We start from the raw sequence: 20090 nt of genomic DNA on the forward strand, positions 1-20090 counted from the left end.
CACACACACACACATATATATATATATATATATATATATACATAGTTCAAATTTATAGAAATGGTCAGTGAAGAATATAAAAAATATGGATCACCAAAAGTTTGGACATACTAACTTAAGAGAGAGAGAGAAAAAAAAAAGGAAGAAAGTAAAGAAAGGGGGTTTTATTACAGTTTCTGTCATTTTGGGTTCTTTTTTTTGTCATGTGCAAAAAACTCTGCATGTGATAGAAAAAAGAACCCAAGATGACAAAAACTAACAAAACCCCTTTTCTTTACTTTCTTTTTCTTCTCTCTTAACTCAGTATTACCTAACTTTTGGTGATCCACATTTTTTTTATTCTTCGCAGATCATTTTTGATACTGTTGAATTTTGTGAACTCTTTAAACATGTTTTCTACTCTGCAATTAAAATTTTTTTAAAATCCCATACATTTATACAATTGATAAACAAAATACCATTGATAAACAAAATATTGTTGAAACTAGTTTGGCATGTATATTAATAAATTTATTTAAAACCAATTACAAGCTTTTCAAATTAAGGTGCATTTTCAATAATAATATTTTTTTCTTGCATGAAAACACACACACACACACACAACAGATTTCTTTCAAATTTCATCTGTCACATCTGGTCAGCCATGGGCTATAGTGGAAGGTACTAACCCAAGGTATCATGCAATGGGACTTAAAACCAAAACCATGTAGTTGTGAGAAAAACTTCTTAACCACATAGATGACAGTTAAATAATGCCCTACTATCTTATAAAAAGGGACACCCTGGATAATGTATTCCTAGTTTTTCTAATCTTGAGAGAACCACAGGATTATTATAGTTCAAATGTATTTGATCAAAGTCTGCTGCTCATTTAAACAACATCAACAACTTATATGGAGATTGTAGTATCATGTCTCTATGGCACAGTGAATTATGAGTATATTTGCAACTGTCAGTATATATGACTGTATAGGTACAACTGCATATATGTGTATAGGTTTGCATTCAAACATTCTTATGTGTGTACTAATTTCTATACATATTTATATATATGCATACACATACAAACATGAATAAGGACACATATGTAAACATAAGTTGATGTGAAGACACACAGACATAAAATATAATGTAGGCATGTACTTATGTTTATTCACAGATACACACACAGACAAGCAATTTATTTGCACACATGCATTTACTTAACTATAAACATGCACACACACACACATCCATCCATGTATTCATACTATATACAATTGTTTGACTGTTTTAACCACCACCACTATTACTATTGTCTATGTCCAGCGGAGAGGTCAATGATGTCGATGAGTGCAGACAATGCTGAGAGTTGGTCACAAGGTAGTTCAGATTCTGTCATGACCTCCAGTCTGGTGACCCCACGGCGTTCTCGGAGCCTCTATGTACCCTATCGTGATTCTGTCCTCACCTGGCTTCTCAAAGACAGTTTAGGAGGAAACTCCAAGACGATTATGATCTCAAGTAAGCCTTACTACTTTTTTGTTTCTTTATATTTTTGTTTTAGATGTTTTGTGTCCCTATTGGCTAATATGGCCAATGGGTTATGATATTTGTTTTGCAACCACAAGATTTCTGGTTTGATTCTACTGCTTGGTATTTCGGACAAATATTTTCTATAGCCTTGGGTCTATAGCCTTGGGTCTATAGCCTTGAGAATGAAATTGGCCAACTGTAAAAATCATGCCAAAACAGACAAATGGAGTCTGGGCAGATCTCTAGCTGGCCGACTCCTGTCAAACCGTCCAACCTATGCCAGCATGGAAAACGAACATTAAAAGATGATGATGTAAGCTGTATAGAAGCTCATTAGATAGTACGTACCTGTAATTCAAAGATACAGCCTTGTCACTATGTTATGAGTCTACTTGAGAATTATATTGAGTCCACATATCTGTGGAACACTCAGCCACTTAAGTGTTTATGCAATGAGCAAGAAATTCAGTTGATTTAAGAACTGAATACTTATTGAAACTAACATAAATCGGTCCTGCTACTCATATTTTATAACTTAGAAGAGTTGAGACCTCCGTGATTGGGGTGAGCAACAGACTTGGCCCAAATGCTTAACATAGACTGAACTTCACTAAGAACACCCAAGGTTAAACTGGATAATATTTTATCTCCATATTTAACTCCAGCAGCAAAGCTACCACCACCACCACACCCTATTCACTATAGCTACTTTTATGTACCACTACATCTCTCTGATCACCACTCTTATGCTTTGCTCATCATCCCCTTCTTCCTGATCTATCATCCCTGAGCCACTTCTATCTCTCTCACCTTATCCAATCATGCTGATATTTCACTTCAACCCACATTTTCACCTCCTGTTCATATCTCACTACAGTCATCTCTACCCTCATCTATAACTATTTGCTACTCTCCCCTCACTCTCTTATAACTCTCAACCCCTACTTCCCCCTCTCAATACACTGTCCATATCCTTTTTTGCTTTTTGTGGGCTTGCTTTGGCACTGCAATCCTATCACTTTATCTTCTTCCCAGTTATTCCCACCCTAATATAACATGGAATGCCCATGCACCTCCTCTGTAGCAAAACATCAATACTTCTCCCTCTATCGTACTTTAACCTCCAAACACCTGGCATAAAACCACCTCTCAAATACTCCTCCTACATAATCTAAGGGATTTTTTCCCCCTTTCCTATTCTTTTCCTTTCTTGCAAGTTACTTGTTGACCATACTAGTGGCAATTGCAGGAAAAAAGTATTCAGTACACATTGTAAAGTGGGCAGCATTAGGAATGACATCAAACTGTAAAAACCTTGCCAAAGCTGACAGTGATGCTTGATTCAGTCCTGTGTCCAACCTATGCCAGCATGGAAAACAGGCTTTAACTAATGATGATGATTGCATGTGTCTGTGTAGTCAATTCAAATAAACGAACAATAAAAGTAACAATAACAGACAACAAGAGGATATGCACAAGGAATGTATTAGTTTTTCAGTAAAAAGAGGGTTTTTGATGTTTTGAGCATAGCTCTTTGTCAGAAAGGAGAAAGAGAGAAAAGTTCAAAGAAGGGAAAGAAATCACCAATGGTACGTGTGTAGTTATACTGACTCATACACACACACACACGTGTGTGTATATGTGTGTTTGTGTCATCTAACATTTCAGCAAAAAAGAGTCTGATAGAATAAGTACCAGGCTTTAAGAGAAAAAAAAAATTATGTCAATTCATCTAATTAAAATTCTTCGGGGTGGTGGCCCAGCATAGCTGCAGTCTATTGACTAAAACAAGTAAAGGGTGACATTTTATTTATATTACATTATCATCATTATTCAGTGCTATATGATATATTGAGGTTTGCTCTTGGTACGTTACTTTTGTCCCACCCTGTATATTAGCTAAGATTATACTTAGCAACTTGTTGTCTTGGTCATTATCAACAAAAATATGTTGGTTCATACTTGTGAACTCCTTAACATTGTGTGTCTGTGGGTGCGTGTGTGTATACATATATGTCTGTATCTGAATATCTCTCTCTCTTTGTGTGTGTGTGTGTGTATATATACACACATATATATATATATACTAGACATAAGTTTCATAAAGTGCAAAGTATAAATATCCACACTACGACACTTCAAATGTACCTGTTATAACTCTTTATCTCGATTTGAATGTACATGAAGGTATTTAGAATGCCAAAACTTATTTCTGCAAATGTGCTAAGCACTGGTGCTGATCATAGTTTAATCAATAAGCATAGGAGTGAGGTAAATGCAGTAAAAATAGGGAGCTCAGTGGGATCCCATTTAAGCAGCCCTTCAGAAATTGAACTTCCTTAAGATACTCCCTGGGAGTTCATGGTATAAAGTTCATTGTCATTGCTCCGTTTTGGTTTCCAATGCCATGTATTTAGCTTAAAATGCAGTAAAAATAGTGGGGGAGGGGGGTCAGTGGGGATCCAATTAGGTAGCCTTTAAAAAAATAGACCCCCTTAGGACATTCCCAAGGATTAGGAGAGTTGCTGGTTTGAGTTTCGTTGTTCTTGCACCAACAGTCTAGGAGGAGTTAACAAACATAAAAACATAACGGACAGAGAAACATCACTCAATTCTATATAGTAGGATATACAGAGAGAGAGAGAAAGAGAAATAACGCACATATCTTTGGTCTACCAAAATATACTTATATGCTTAAGACGTGTGAGTGTATATATTAGCTACATTGGAATATAGATATATATTTTAAACATTATATAATTTTGTTGTCATGAAATAAGGTGTGATATACTTATAGTTCATATCAAAGCTGTGCTGGTATAGTAATAATTTCTGAATACTTCATGGAACTAAATAACAATATGCCAGTTAGTTTACTTCCTAGCCCCTATGAATTAAGACACAATTCTTACATAACTAAAAGCTGTTTCTTTGTGGATGTGACAGTGCTAAGTTAAATGAGCTTGGATGAATGCTTCAAAAACATGTAAATCTGAAGTTGCATGGTACAGAAAACATGCCCTCACCAACCCACCCTCAGTTTCACTGCATACCAAAGAATATATTTTAATTATAGAAGCTATAGAAATATTCTTTGGAACATAAGATGTTTGAGATTTTAGTTATGTTGCTGTTGGTGTAATTGTGTGTATATCTATATATGTATATGTATATAATATGTGCGTGTGTGTGTATAATATGTGTACGTACATACGTATGTGTGTGTGTTTTTATGTGTATGTAGGTATGTATGCTTATATCTGTATGTATGTATATATATGTATGTGTATATACACATATATATATATATATGAGACACACATAAATATACTTAGTACAAGTGTGTGTGTGTGTGTGGTTAACTATGACCACCCACATAACCATTCTAAAATATTCAAAATTCTCTTATTGTCTTTGGTGATTTGCAAATGAAATAATGGTAGCACTAGGAAATATTTTGAGTTCACTCTCTCTCTCTCTTTTGTACATCCATTACAATCTCAAACATACTTCTTTTGTCTGGCTTTCTGTATACCCTTGTCTGTCTCTATTACTGCCAACATGTACTGTTATATTACGACACGTAAAACATTTACAGTATTTACTTCAGCTGAATTAGCTTCAGTAACGGTCAACGGTTAATCCTGGTGGTAAAAGATAACTCATATTATTGGATAATGGTTAGTTACTGCATAAGTACACTGCACTTGGCCCTCTCTCTCTTTATTTATATATATATATATATATATATATATTTTTTTTTTTTTTTTCTCAATATGTGAAACCATTAATCCCAACACATTTTCTCTCTCCATGTTTTCCCTCATCCATTTCTGTCACAGTGTGTAGGCTCAAAGTGTCAAAGACTTTTCCATTTTTCTCAAGCATCAAACTAATACACTTGCTAATGCTAATTGTTCCCTCACCTATTTGTCTTTTATTTTCTGGACATTTGAACCCTATATATATATATATATATGTATGTATCATAATCCTCATTTAATGTTCATCTTCCATGCTAGCATGGGTAGGACGTATGTATATTTAATGTATGTATATATGCGTGTATATATATGTATGTTTGTATTTATTTATTTATTTATATATATGTATGTATTCATATGTATGTATTTATATGTTGTGTTTTCTCTTTGTTCATGTTTGGAGTAACTATATATATATAAAATATATTTGTATGTTTATAATGTGTTAATCTTCCAACAGCTATCAGTCCAGCCAGTGCTTACTACAACGAGACAGTCAGTACTCTGAGATATTCACAAAGAGCCAAAAGTATCATCAACAAACCTAAAATTAATGAGGTAAGTTGTTCTATTCTTATCTAATGATTGGGTGGACTAATCTACCCAGAGCAGTTTTGGGGAACTTTTACCTATATTATGTGATAAATGGGCTAAACTGACCCATTATTATAATTGATGGTGTAGATGATGTATTCTGAGTACTTGAGTACTTTCTGGATTAACTAACCCACCTGTGTTGGTGACTGTTGGTATAGCCTGACCTACCCCAAATTGTTGTTTGAATATTTTGGCATACCTTTAAATAGTTATTACAATAAACCAATCTATTCTGTTTAGTTAATGGAGTAGACTGCCCTATTCTGAGCAGCTGGTGAGGTAGACTGGTGTAATCTGGGTCGAGAGTAAAATCAATGCTTGTGTGAGTGTGTATGAGTGTTTATATATACTGAGCAAATGAGAACATGCATATGTTTTATATATATATATATATATATATATATATATATATATACTGTCTTGGTTTCTCTTGACTACACAATCTGTGACATGTTTTCTCATTTGAATTTGCTCCTTTAAGTATATTTTATAAATTTATATTTATAAATATGTTGAGAACTTAATGCAAACAGGGTGGGCCAAAAATCATGCACCAAAACATTTGACATTTAATTTAAATTACATCATTACTATTATTCATTTGGTTCATTATATATATTCATCATTATTTTATTCATTTTGCTCAAACTTACAAGAATTGAAGTATGTCTTCAACAATTCCAGAGCATATTGAACGTATTTTGTGTGCACTTTTTGGCCCACCCTATATCTATATACATTTTTCATTACCGTTCATTATTTATATACATTTTACTTTATTTCATCAGCAAGAAACTTCAAAGTAAAGAATTTTATAAAAGTTGTATGTTTTAAATATAACATATTTTGTGTGTACAGTTAGATATTGGGTTTCGAGATCAATGTAAATTATCCAGTCTGCTTCCAACATAATAGTTTGGTTTTTATTATACTTTATCATATTACTGATGATGATATGCAGAGCAAATCTAGAAATGACAATAAACACAAGTTTATTTCATTTGTATCCATGAGATAAACTTGTGTCTATCATATAAATTTATAAAATGTTGTATTTTATTATTATTGCTTGATATATATATAATATAATATATTAAATTAGAGATAAAACCACTATTAGGCAAATCATACAATGAAAAACTTAAGCCAATACATAAGATTATTTAATTTATATTATTTAAATATATAACATAATAATTTTGTTATATATTTAAATAATATAAATTAAGTAATCTTATGTATTGGCTTAAGTTTTTCATTGTATGATTTGCCTAATAGTGGTTTTATCTCTAATTTAATATAATATAATATTTTACTATAAAATTGGATTCAATCCTAAATCTGATTTTTCCCTGTAAGTTTGGATTTATTCCCTAATATTTATTATAATATAATATATATATATATCATCATCATATATATTATATATATATATATATATATATATATATATATATTAGGAACAGAGGCATTATTAATACTGAAAGGCAATATGTATCCCCAAGAGTGAATTTTGCACCATAAGTCAATGTGAGAGTTTCTCTCATGGCATCTACCTCTGTATAGATTGTTCTAACAGAACATGCATGTTTAAGTGGGGATCAATACACACACACACACACTTATATATATAAAGTACATACAGTGGCGCCTCATAGATGAAATTAGTGAAGGTGCTGCTTCAGGAAATTTTTAGCTGTTGTTTTAATATTGTGTAAAAGGAAACAAACATATAAAAAGAATATTTATACATAAACTTGATTGGTTTGCGTTTTAGCCATGACTGGGTAGTGTGTTTAATTTGTTCACTGAACACCGCCATGAATTCCGCTTTGTTTTTAAAAAATCCCCTCTAAATCACAGAATAAGGGGGGAAAATCAGCCCTATTTTTCAAATCCTGGCAGTAACACTGTAGTTGGAAGCAGGATAATAATCTAATTCTACACTTTATTACATTCATGAATATAAACACGTTTATGCAGAATGAAAAAGAAACACTACCTTTCACCAGCACTACATTAACGATAGTGCTCTGACTCTTTAGCATGAAGCTTCCTATCTCAGACATGTGAGCGTGCACACAACAGCGAAACACCGCGTTGCTGGAATAGTGAAGCATACTTTACAAGTATTTTTGTATTTTTTTCATAAACTAGAGGATGGCTACTGACATTAAGCTTAAGGATTATATAATGTACAAGTATAAAGAAATAATTAAAGAAAAAAGGACTCATTATATTGAATGTAATCAAAAATATCGAGTGGAAATAGGGGGTGCTACAGTTCCACATTGCCTATACACAAGCTGCCACTGTGTAAATATGAATTTTGTGTAAGTTTGTACACCAGTGATATTGGTCAGGCTTGCCAAGAACTATTGACAGACTGACATTTATGAATAGTTGAAGTAGACTGCTGCATTAATATGTGTTGTATGTGTGTATGCATGCAATGGTTGTGATAGGGGTGGCTCTATTACATATATTGTTAGATATATAGTAGATGTATCATACAGTACTAAATGATACGGGTGAGGATACTGATGAATTTGAGGTAATATAATAAATCTAGAGGGAACTGTGGTAAGCTTTGAAACATCGTGGTTTGTCTGCTGATGATGAAAACAGTGGGGCTTTAAGTATCATGGTAAGACTGATAGGAATCATGACCAATTCTCAAGGAACATCGAGAGGAATCACAGTAAATGTTTGTCTTAGTTCTTTGCTCTTGCTCTCTCCCCTATCTTTGTCTTTCCTTTTATTCACTCACTAACATACATCTCTCTCTCTAATATACATTTGTATTATTATCTTTACAGGACTCTAATGTGACATTAATTAAAGAGCTGAGGAAAGAAATTGAACATCTGAGAGTGATGCTGATCTCAGCACAAACGGTAAGTTAGCCTATACAGGTAGAAATATGTTCTTACTGCACTACTGTCTGCCTGATTGCCTCAAACAGTTGTGCTCAATATAATCATCTGATCTCATGTACCCTAAATTTGTTGATTTCTACTTATGTTAGAAACCATTATTATTATCATTATTGTTGAACAAATGTCCTGCAGCAGTTGCTTTGGCTCTTCAAACATTCCTAGTCCAAATCTCACTGATGTCACCTTTATCTTTCATTTTCCCAGTGTTGATAAAATAAAATACCTGCCAAATACCAATGGGGGGTTGATATTAACTCCCCAACTTCCCTCCCGGTTTGTAGCCTTGTACCAATGTTAGAAATTATCAATTCTCCTCCCCTAGTAGGGACATTTCCTTTTTTTATTTTATATTTTTTTGTCTTTTTTTTTTATATGATGTAATCCCATACTGTGTTGTAGCTCCTCTTTGTGCTGCCCCCACGTTTGATATAATACAGAATCAGAAAAGAAGAAGAGTTAACTTGACAATTCTCTTCCCCACAAATTTCTGGCCCTGGGCTTACGTTACAAATAATGATCATTATTATTGATTGAAGGACAAAATGCCTTGTGGTATTTAGTTATTTCTCTTTGCATTTTTTTTTAGTTCAAATCTTAAAGAGATCAGCTTTGCATTTCATCCTTCTGGAGTCAATAAAATAGTGCTGACATCAATTTGAAAATGGCACTGTATCTCTTGCTGAAAATTTGTGATTTTGTGACCTTGTGACTATGCTAGAAATCATTATTATTATCATCATCATCATCATCATCATCATCATCATCATCATCATCATTATTATCATTATTAAGATGGCAAGCTGGTGGAATCGTTAGCACAGCAGGGGAAATGCTTTGCAGCATTTTGTCCGTCTTTGTGTTCTGAGTTAAAATTCTGCTGAGGTTGACTTTACCCTTCATCCCTTTTAGGGTCGATCTATTGGTCACTTTTGCCGAACTGCTAAGTGACCGGGACGTAAACACACCAGCATTGGTTGTCAAGCAATGCTAGAGGGACATACACAGACACACAAACACACACACACATATATATATATATATATATATATATATATATATATATATATATATATATATATATATATATATATACATACATACATACATACATATATACGACAGGCTTCTTTCAGTTTCCATCTACCAAATCCACTCACAAGGCATTGGTCAGCCCGGGGCTATAGCAGAAGACACTTGCCCAAGATGCCACGCAGTGGGACTGAACCCGGAACCATGTGGTTGATTAGCAAGCTACTTACCACACAGCCACTCCTGCGCCTCATTCTGAGTTTAAATTCTGCCGAGGTCATCCTTTCAAGGTCGATAAAATAAATATGAGCACTGGGGCCAATGTAACCGATTTGGCCCCTTCCCTGAAACTGCTGACTCCGTGCCAAAATTTGAAACTATTATTATTATTATTAATATTATTATTATTATTATTATTATTAAGACAACAGCAGATGGAAAGGGGTTAGAATCGGTTGAGCTGTGGATTAAATTTAGTTACATCCCTTGGCTTCTCTGTTGAAATCCTGGTGGTGCTGATAAAACATTACCAGCTAAGTGCATGCTGAGTAAGATGCTTAGCAGCATTTCATCTATCTTTATGCTCTGAGTTCAAATGTTGCAGGGATCGACTTTGCTTTTCATCCTTACAAAGTCAATGAAATAAGTACCAGTCAAGCACTGGGGTCGATGTAATCGACTTAGTCCCACTTCCAAAATTGCTGGCCTTGTCCCAAAATATGAAATCATCATCATTATTATTATTACTAAGGTGGAAAGCTGGGAGAATTGTTTGCACACCAGGCAAAAAATTAATGGCATTTTGTCCATTCTTACGTTCTGAGTTCAAATTCTGCCAAGATTGACTTCGCCTTTCATTCTTTTGGGGTCAATAAATTAAGTACCAGTGGAACACTGGGGTCGATGTAATCGACTACTACCCTCCCCACAAATTTCAGGCCTTGTGCCTTTATTAGAAAGGATTATTACTACCTCCACTTTAGTGAAGGCAGAGATATTGTTTGCAGTTATGTTTGTCCGTGAACAAGATATCTCTAAAACCGCTGGATAGATTTGGATGAAACTTTCAGGGATGTTTGGCCTCATGACTGGCACAAACAGATTAGATTTTGGTATCGATCCAGTATTGGACAAGGATTCTGGATTATTTTTTTGGTTTTTTAAACTTAATTTTTGAGAGCAATCAGGTTCATTTTTAGTTTTCTCACTTGTGAAAGCAGTCGAGTTTATTTCAGATATTCTCATTTTAAAAATCATCTCCATTGAGAGGACGTTGGTGTTGCCTTGTCAGAGGTTTGCGCTCTTGTTATTAATACTATTATTATTATTATCAAAATGATGATCTGGACAAAATGCTTCGCAATATTTCATCCATCTTCACACTGAGATCAAATTCTGCCGAGGTTTGACTTTACCTGTCATCCTTTTGGGGATTGATAAAATAAAATACTAGTCAAACACTGAGGTTTCGACATAACTGACTTGCTTCCTCTCCTCAAAAATTTCTGACCTTATACCAAAATTAGAAAGAATTAATTTTATTAAGCATGGTGAAATGGGAGAATCATTAGAGTGATAAGAAAAGTACCTTACAGTATTTATTCTGGCTCAATACATTCTGGGTTCAAATCTCACCAAGATCAACTTTGCCTTTCATCCATCTCAGTTTGACAAAGAACCAGTCAAGTAATGGGGTTGATTTAAGTGACTTAACCAGTGCCACATAAAAAGCATTGGTGTCGGTGTTGGTGCCATGTGCACCCAGTACACTCTGTAAAGTGGTTGGCATTAGGAAGGGCATCTAGCTATAGAAACCAAGCCAAAACAGACGGAAACCTGGTGCGGCTCTTGGCCTTGTTCCTGCCAGCATGGAAATGAACATTAAATGTTGGTGGTGATGATGATGATGAACCTCTCTCCCAAATTTCGGGCCTATTGCTTCTGTTAGAAACTATTATCATTATTTTTATCATTTGTCTCTATATCACAGTTTATCATTCACATTTCTATAGATCCTGAGATAGTTGTCTATAATTACCACTTTCTTTTTTTTTTGTTATTTTTCTTCCTCCAGCGGAAACCTGTCCCAGAACCATGTCTTGGAGTGAGTGATCTGGTAAAACTGTTTTGAAGATGATGTTGTTTACTTTTACTTAACCTCATTCTTGCTTCTCTCTTCATCTGTCTTATATCCTTCTATCTTTTGTTGCCATGGTGAAACTTATCTCTATCTCCTTCCTATATCCCTTCCCCGGCATCTCATTATATACATCCATGTATCTATCTATCTGTCTATCTCTGTTTCTTTCTCTCTCAATATATATATATATATATATATATATATATATATATATATATAATATATATATATATACACATACACACACACACACACATACACACACATCATCATCATCACATATCCACATTTTCATGCTGGCATGGGTAAGATGAAACTTTTTGAAGCAGATTTTCTACATCAAGATGCTCTTCCTGTCATCAACCCTCACTTGTTTATCAGGTAATGTATTGTTTTTTTCATTGCATGGGACATTTGTTTATTGGGGAATATAAACAATGTCACCGTGTTTGACTGAGTCATTATTAAGGAGGACACACAGAGTCAACACTCATATACTTAAGTTCTTGTGCACATACATAACAGTACAGTTTCTACCTACCATTTCTACTCAGGTGACATTGGTTGGCCTTGGGCCATAGTACAAGAGACCCAAGATGTCCCACTGCAACCAAACCAAAAACTACAAGCTTACAAAGTTTATTTTGCAACCATATGCACGATCACATACACAAATTTATATTCACATGCATATTTTGTATACTATAATACACCTATGTACGTGTGGGGTTAGTCATGTAGCTTATAACGTTATTCTCCATCTTCATCCCCGATCATCAGTATTGAACAAACCAAAGGCAGCAAGCTGGCAGAATCATTAGCATGTCAGGCTAAATGCTTGATGGCATTTCAACCATCTTCACGTTCTGAGTTCAAATGTCACCAAAGTCAACTTTGCCTTTTATCCTTTCGTGATCAATAAAATGAGTACCATTTGAGTACCAAGGTCAATGTAATTGATTTATCCCCACCACCACCACCACCAAATCACTGGCCTAGTGCCAAAATTAGAAACCAATATTGAACAAACCACTATGACACTATTTCTACACCATGATACTTTTACTAAAGCACCACAACACTTCTGCCACCACAGCATCCCTAGTATATACATCAAGGGAATTTCATTGATGTTCTAGAAATAGCTAAATTTCTCTCAAACTGTACCCTGCTATCTTGAAAAAGGTTTGACAGAAACACATACATACATTTGATTAGGTAGCCTTTGATATACAATGCAAGAAGCAAAAATGGGATGGTTATGGCTGGAATACCTTTGATCATAGGTGTACACAATTAGAGCAAACCTGAAAATAAACCACAATCATTAAACCATACAACACTTATTTATTCTGCTTTTCATCTGTTTCTCATGTCCCAGACTGCCATATCCTATCTCCTAACATAAAGAACAATCAGACTTACATTACTTACACCATATCACCATTTCATTTTTATGTTTGGACATTGCTCGTGTCCACCTGTTCCCTCATGTGATTGCATATCATCCATTTCTTTCTTATTCTGTGCTCACCATACTGCTTGACTCCCTTTCCCTGCTCCCTTTCTATTTCAGTACCCTTCTTAACTTACTATACTATCATTACTCTTCAGCTGCTCAAATCTTTCTCTGCTATTTCTCACCTCACCATTGAGGTGTCACATTTTTGCTATGTCTTGGATTTACTTGCTATAGGCTGGATACAGCTCATTAGCCCACAGCTGGAGGAAAGGGGATCATCTCACATCTATTGAGTAGTCCCTAAACCATATACCCTGTTACTGTGTAATCTACACTGTGTGTGTGTGTATATATATGTATGTACATATATATATATATATATATATATATATATATATATATATATATATATATATATATATATATATATATATTATATATATATATAATATATATATATATATATATATATATATATATATAATGTTTGTATATGTGTATATTATTATATATGGGTATGAACATGCATCCTGTCCATACCAGATGCCGTTATACTGTTATTGCATAACTCTTTTGCTTTATACCAAAGATAGAATGAAACCTAAAACTTCAGTATATTAAAGTTTTGTGAAGAATTCATGGTATATTCCCTCCATAAGACTATACTATTCAATCCTCACACACACACACACACATATATATATAATGCAAATAAGAAAATGTAGAGGATAATCAATTGACAAACATCATTGGAATTGACATTTTTCCCATCCCTTACTATTTCTATTATTTTATTATTTTACCTTACTTCCTCACATGTTAGATTCCTAACATTATGGTCTCTGATGAAGCTTTGGGGCTCAATTATTGTCCAATGTTTGTTCAACCTTTGTACAATCCCTGTATATTACTGGTATGATGTAGAAACCTTGGCAAATTGGACAACACCCAAAGTAGAAACAGCTGTAAGAGTTTAGTATTTTTTCACTCATTCTTATTCATTGATTTATTTTTATCTATTTATTTACTTGTTTAATTGTTTATTTTGATTACTTATGCATATGATTGTAATTAATTAATTAATAAATAGATCCAAATGAATGTAAATGAATGTTTACAGGCTGAAGTTTGTCGATTGATTATCCTCTCCATTTTCTTATTTGCCTTATAAATTCTGGGTAAATTTCTGCTTTACCCCCACTCATACCTATTATTCAATTGCAATACTGCCCTGCAACAGTAAGCACTTGGATATAAATACATAGGTATACATCCAGTAGTATATTGGATATTTATCATCCCTTAGATTGTTGCTTAACCTCTAACTCATATAGATGTGTGTATATATATAAAACCATATTTTAATGGTGATTGCTCTTACATCTATTTTGCAACATGCTAAATAGATGTAAGAGTAAGCATTTTTTGTTCGGCTTTGAGTTGTTATTTTTAATAGGAAAAAAGGTTAATGGAAATAGGTAAAAAACAATGTGCCTGGAACTTGTTTTTACATTATTTATGGTGTTTTACTGAGAATTTGTGATATATTCTCCCATACCATACAAGATTCATTCCACACACAAAGATTATGTATAGTTTTCTGATAAATGCACGCATGTACTCTCACACACACACACACACACACACACAATTTCCAGGATTGAAGAGAACCAGGTATTTAGGTAATGAAAGCACCAAGGTAAGGTGAGTGATAGTGTGACTGTGTACAAACAATATATACCCAACTGGTCTGTAGAGGAAATCCATCCACAAATATTTATGATCCTTAAGATACTAACACTAATTTGAAGCTTCCACAGGGGCCATGATATTGATAAACTTTATCTCAATAGAAAAGAGGGAAGAAATTTAGTATCAGTGAAGACAACCTCTGAGTATCTTGTGGTATATCTCAGACAGAATTACTAAAACAAAGAGAGTGAAAATGACTATATCAAGTGTTCAAACCTTGTATACTACAAAAAGTTTATATATTGGTTTCCTGTAAGTTTGAGGTTGATGTCAATATTAAGTATAACTTCTCTTGGACTCATAACCATTACATCATTTTGCACTTTAAAAGTTATGCTTTTGCAATCTAGGGGCAGGACAGTCATGAACCACCTAATGAACAAAAAACATCATAAGCACCTTAAACTTTAAGATGTAACTGAAAATGTCAATTATATGATATTTTGGGGGGGAAGGTGTTACATAGTACCCGCCAAAAAATGTCAAGTTACTACTTCCCATTGTGATATTGATAGGAAGGATTGCCCTGGACTAAATATAGAATACTAGTGGTACATTCGTATCAAAATTTCTACCAAGTGTTAACATAAGAGGCATGATATAATTGTTTGACAGAAAAATAAAATTATGGCCAGTCATAGGAGCCAGCCACCTTACAGATGTGAACACTTCTTCCAAAATCAATGAGAAAAAGAATATTAGTGAACAACTGTCTCAAAACCTTCAGTTTCACTATCCTAATTATAAATTCATTTTTATACCAATAATTATTGGTGCACTTGGCTATGTTAGTAAATGTATAAACAATAAGATTGAAAAGCTAGGACTTTCAGGCAAAGAAAATTACCAGCTAACAAACACTTCACAAATACAACCTTTAAGCAGAACTAAAAATATGCAAGACAACATGTAACTCTTTCTTTCTGTTTTTGTTATCCAAATTCCAGGAGTGAAACTTTCACTATGTTCTCTTGTTAGAAATCAGCACATTTCTTATAGGAACAATTCAAATAATTAAATTAAAAAAAGGAGAGAAACAGACAAATACACACACAGGCACATACATGTACAAAAGACATGCATACGCACATGTTAAGCTTACATACACTTATCTACATGAACAAATTACAAAGAGAGAGGGTGTATATATATATATATATATATATATATATATATTGGTGAAAACGGTAAAATAACAAAAGAAAGAAAGAGACCTCAATATTATGTAAATAGAGGAAATTTATCTATAAAATAATATGTTACATTACTCAATAGTCAAGATAAAACTCTGAGTTTCAGATGCCGAAGAGATGGTGTTGTGGATTTCCACTTCGGCATCTGAAACTCAGAGTTTTATCTTGACTATTGAGTAATGTAACATATTATTTTATATATATATATATATATATATATATATATATATATATATATTCATTCTATAAGCCCTGGGCAGTACCATTACACACACAAACACACGTGTGTGTGCATGTGTTAAAACCATTGATATCAGTGTATACAGGCACAAACTAAACTTCTTCCTTTAACCTGTCTTTTGCAGAAAGACAATGCAGTGTCACTACAGGAGTCCAGTGTGTTTCTGTGTGAGAAACTGGAGGAGAATGTGGCTGCTGTAAGTATATTTTAATATGTTTGAACCAATCGAGACAAAGAGGCAGGTTATATCATATTAGTGTCTGTATATGCATGTGTGTATGGGTTGTATTCTTAAATGTAGACATAGGTATGCATTTGTTGAATAGATGTGGACATATAAGTAATTGTGTATGTGTATGTCTGACAATAAATATTTCTATATTCCAGGCCAAACAACTGACCAGACATTGGATTGAGAAGTGGCAAGAAACACAAGATATTTTAACAGTCAGTATTACTATATCTCTCTCTTTCTCCCTCTCTGTTGACCACCACTGGCTACTCTCTATTTTCACCACTGTACACCATTTCCACGACCACCACCACAATATATTCTTGTATATGCTTCTGCTGCCACAACACAGCAGTCTTCTGTTGTTGAAATATATCACTGTTCATAGTACAGCCTCACACCACACTTGTACCACAGCCATATCCCACCATTCATATCACTGCTATATATCATCATCATTATTTAACATCCATTTTCCATGCTGGCAAGTTTTGATGAGTGATATTATTTTGTGCCTGTGTTATTTTTGTCATTTTGTGAACAGACAGCTATTACATAGAAAATGCCAGTTTCCAATTCCTGTTTTCTGATTGGACTTAAAATTATCAAACGTTGAACCTCTGTAAAAATTTTTCTAAAATTTTATGGGAATAAATGAATCTAAAAATTGAATTCAGCAAGAAAAAGAATTATCAATCAACATACCAAATTTGAAAATCTTCACTTAATTTTAAAATTCCTAAATCTGTGACAGTAACTGAAAAGATTTTTAAAATAAAATACATTGGGAAATCTAGTCCTTGGTATACATAGAAATAAGTGGGTTGGTCACAGCTGGAATGCCTTTAATCCTTTGGCATTAAAACTGGCCATATCTGGCCCAAATATTCTACCTGTTTTTTGTTCAAACCAGCCAGATCCAGCTTTTCACACCCACTCTACAATATCATTCTAAAAGTAAATAATAACATTATTAAAACCCTAAAGCCACAAAATGATACCTGATTAATTCAAAATGTGAATAAATAAGCATTACATTGACAAAGTAATTGAGGGCTGGCCTGTGGTTAAACAGCATAAACAATATTCATGCATCCCCTAATCAATCTCTGTAACTGTTATCATTTGAATGTGTCTAACTCTTGTATCAAATGTTACCTATATCATTCTAAGTATCATCAATTTCAGGAATCTGATCTAAGCATTCGTCGACCTCTGGGTAAGAGATCAAGTTCAATGGGGGTCATAGTTGACTCCCAGCAACCTCATCTTCGTGGAATGGATGATGACATATTGAATACTGGAATAGTTCTTTATTACTTGAAGGTTTGTAATAATTTTTTTCATTTTTCACTTTTGAGACTGGGTTTAACTTAGAGCTCTTCCTATGATGTCCTCACTGCACACCAGGATCCTGCTCCTGGGACTACTTTCTATCCTGGCAGATTTATCATCATCATCATTTAACATCTGTTTTCCATGTTGGTTGGCTTCGATGGTTTAACAGGATCCAGTAAGCTGCAAGGCCATGTTTGGCTCCAATGTCATTTTTGGCATGGTTTCTACAGCTGGATGTCCTTCCTAACAGCAACCACTTTACAGACTGTACTGGGTGATTTTTTTCATGTCACATATTAGCATAAATGCATATAGAGCATCCTATTTCTTGCAATATGTCTTATGTAGCTAGACTATACATGTGTGTCAATGTAGGCATGTTTATTTGCACATGCTTGAGTGTATACATATGTATGTGTTAGTCTGAGCTAGGAGAAGATATTGCCTTGCTTAAAAACAGGTGAGATTTGGAGAGAGGAAAAACATCTGACTGTAGAATTGGCTTCAAAGATTCCTATCTGACCCATGCAAGCATGGAAATGTAGATGTTTAAACAATGATGTTTATACATTCTCTGTGTGTGTGTGTGTGTGTGTGTGTATATATATATATATATATATATATATATACACACACACACACACATAAACAAACATACATACAAACGTACACACACACATAAATATGTATATACACATGCACACAAACAAACAGACAAAACAAATGCAGCTCTGATAACGAACAGTCAACAACTATTGAAAAGGTTGTAAGACAATGAAAATTTTAGAAAAATAAATAAGTAAATGAGGGGAAATAAGTAAATGGTGTGTTAAATAATAGGGCGCTAAAATAGAATGACTCTCCCTAGACACAATAGTATATGTGAATGTGTCTGTGTGTGTATATATATATATATATACATAACGGTAAAGGTGACGCTTTAGATACAAATAATTACAGAGGTATCAAGCTGTTGGATCATTAATGAAGGTTACGGAGAGGGTCATAGCCCAACTGACTAGGGAGAGAGTCAGCTTGGATGAGATGCAGTTTGGTTTTGTGCCAGGGAAAAGCACCACTGATGCCATAATTCTGGTAAGACAGCTGCAGGAGAAATACATAGCCAAAGATAGACCCCTGTACTTCACTTTCGTTGACATGGAGAAAGCCTTTGACAGGGTCCCTTGATCCCTTATCTGGTGGTCAATGAGGAAACTAGGGATAGATGAATGGTTAGTGAGAGCTGTGCAAGCCATGTACAGGGACGCTGTAAGTAAGGTGAGGGTTGGCAGCAAGTACACTGAAGAATTCAGGGTAGACGTAGGGGTCCACCAAGGTTCAGTCCTCAGCCCCCTCCTATTTATCATAGTCCTCCAGGCAATAACGGGGGAATTCAAGACAGGATGCCCCTGGGAGCTCCTCTATGCTGATGACCTTGCTCTAATTGCTGAGTCACTATCAGAACTAGAGGCGAAGTTTCAAGTGTGGAAACAAGATTAGAATCGAAGGGCCTTAGAATCAACCTAGCTAAAACCAAAGTCCTAATATGTAGGAAGGCAGGCAAACCACAAATCCCTTCAGGTAGATGGCCCTGCTCAATCTGTAGTAGATGTACCCAGTGTAAGCTATGGACACATAAGCGGTGCAGTAATATCAAAGGGAGGCTAACTGGGAAGATAGTTTTTGTATGTGGCAGATGCTCAGGAGTAATAAACACTGAAAATGTGCAGAGACCAACTAATGCCACATTCCAGGGAGAAAAACTAGAAGTAGTTGATAGCTTCCATTACCTAGGGGACCAAGTCAGTAGCGGAGGTGGGTGTGTTGAAAGTGTAACTGCTAGAATAAGAATAGCTTGGGCAAAGTTCAGAGAGCTCTTACCTCTGCT

At 34.4% G+C, this 20090-nt stretch overlaps 1 protein-coding gene across 4 annotated transcripts in view; it reads left to right on the plus strand.

Moving 5' to 3' along the window:
• LOC115221405 overlaps positions 1 to 20090 on the plus strand; it is a 141599-nt gene that overhangs the window by 83064 nt on the left and 38445 nt on the right. For 2 of the 4 annotated variants that reach the window (XR_005002817.1, XM_029791583.2), the window contains exons 12-18: positions 1309 to 1503; positions 5740 to 5837; positions 8696 to 8773; positions 11919 to 11960; positions 16757 to 16828; positions 17020 to 17079; positions 18053 to 18190. Coding sequence is in view for 3 of the 4 variants with exons in the window: in XM_029791583.2 (XP_029647443.1) it covers positions 1309 to 1503; positions 5740 to 5837; positions 8696 to 8773; positions 11919 to 11960; positions 16757 to 16828; positions 17020 to 17079; positions 18053 to 18190 (683 nt within the window). In the remaining variant the exon portion in view is untranslated. The remainder of the gene's footprint in view (positions 1 to 1308; positions 1504 to 5739; positions 5838 to 8695; positions 8774 to 11918; positions 11961 to 16756; positions 16829 to 17019; positions 17080 to 18052; positions 18191 to 20090) is intronic. The other 2 variants (XM_029791584.2, XM_029791585.2) reach the window with 2 other exon arrangements.

This window comes from Octopus sinensis, linkage group LG18, assembly GCF_006345805.1.
Source record: "Octopus sinensis linkage group LG18, ASM634580v1, whole genome shotgun sequence".
NCBI lineage: Eukaryota > Metazoa > Mollusca > Cephalopoda > Octopoda > Octopodidae > Octopus > Octopus sinensis.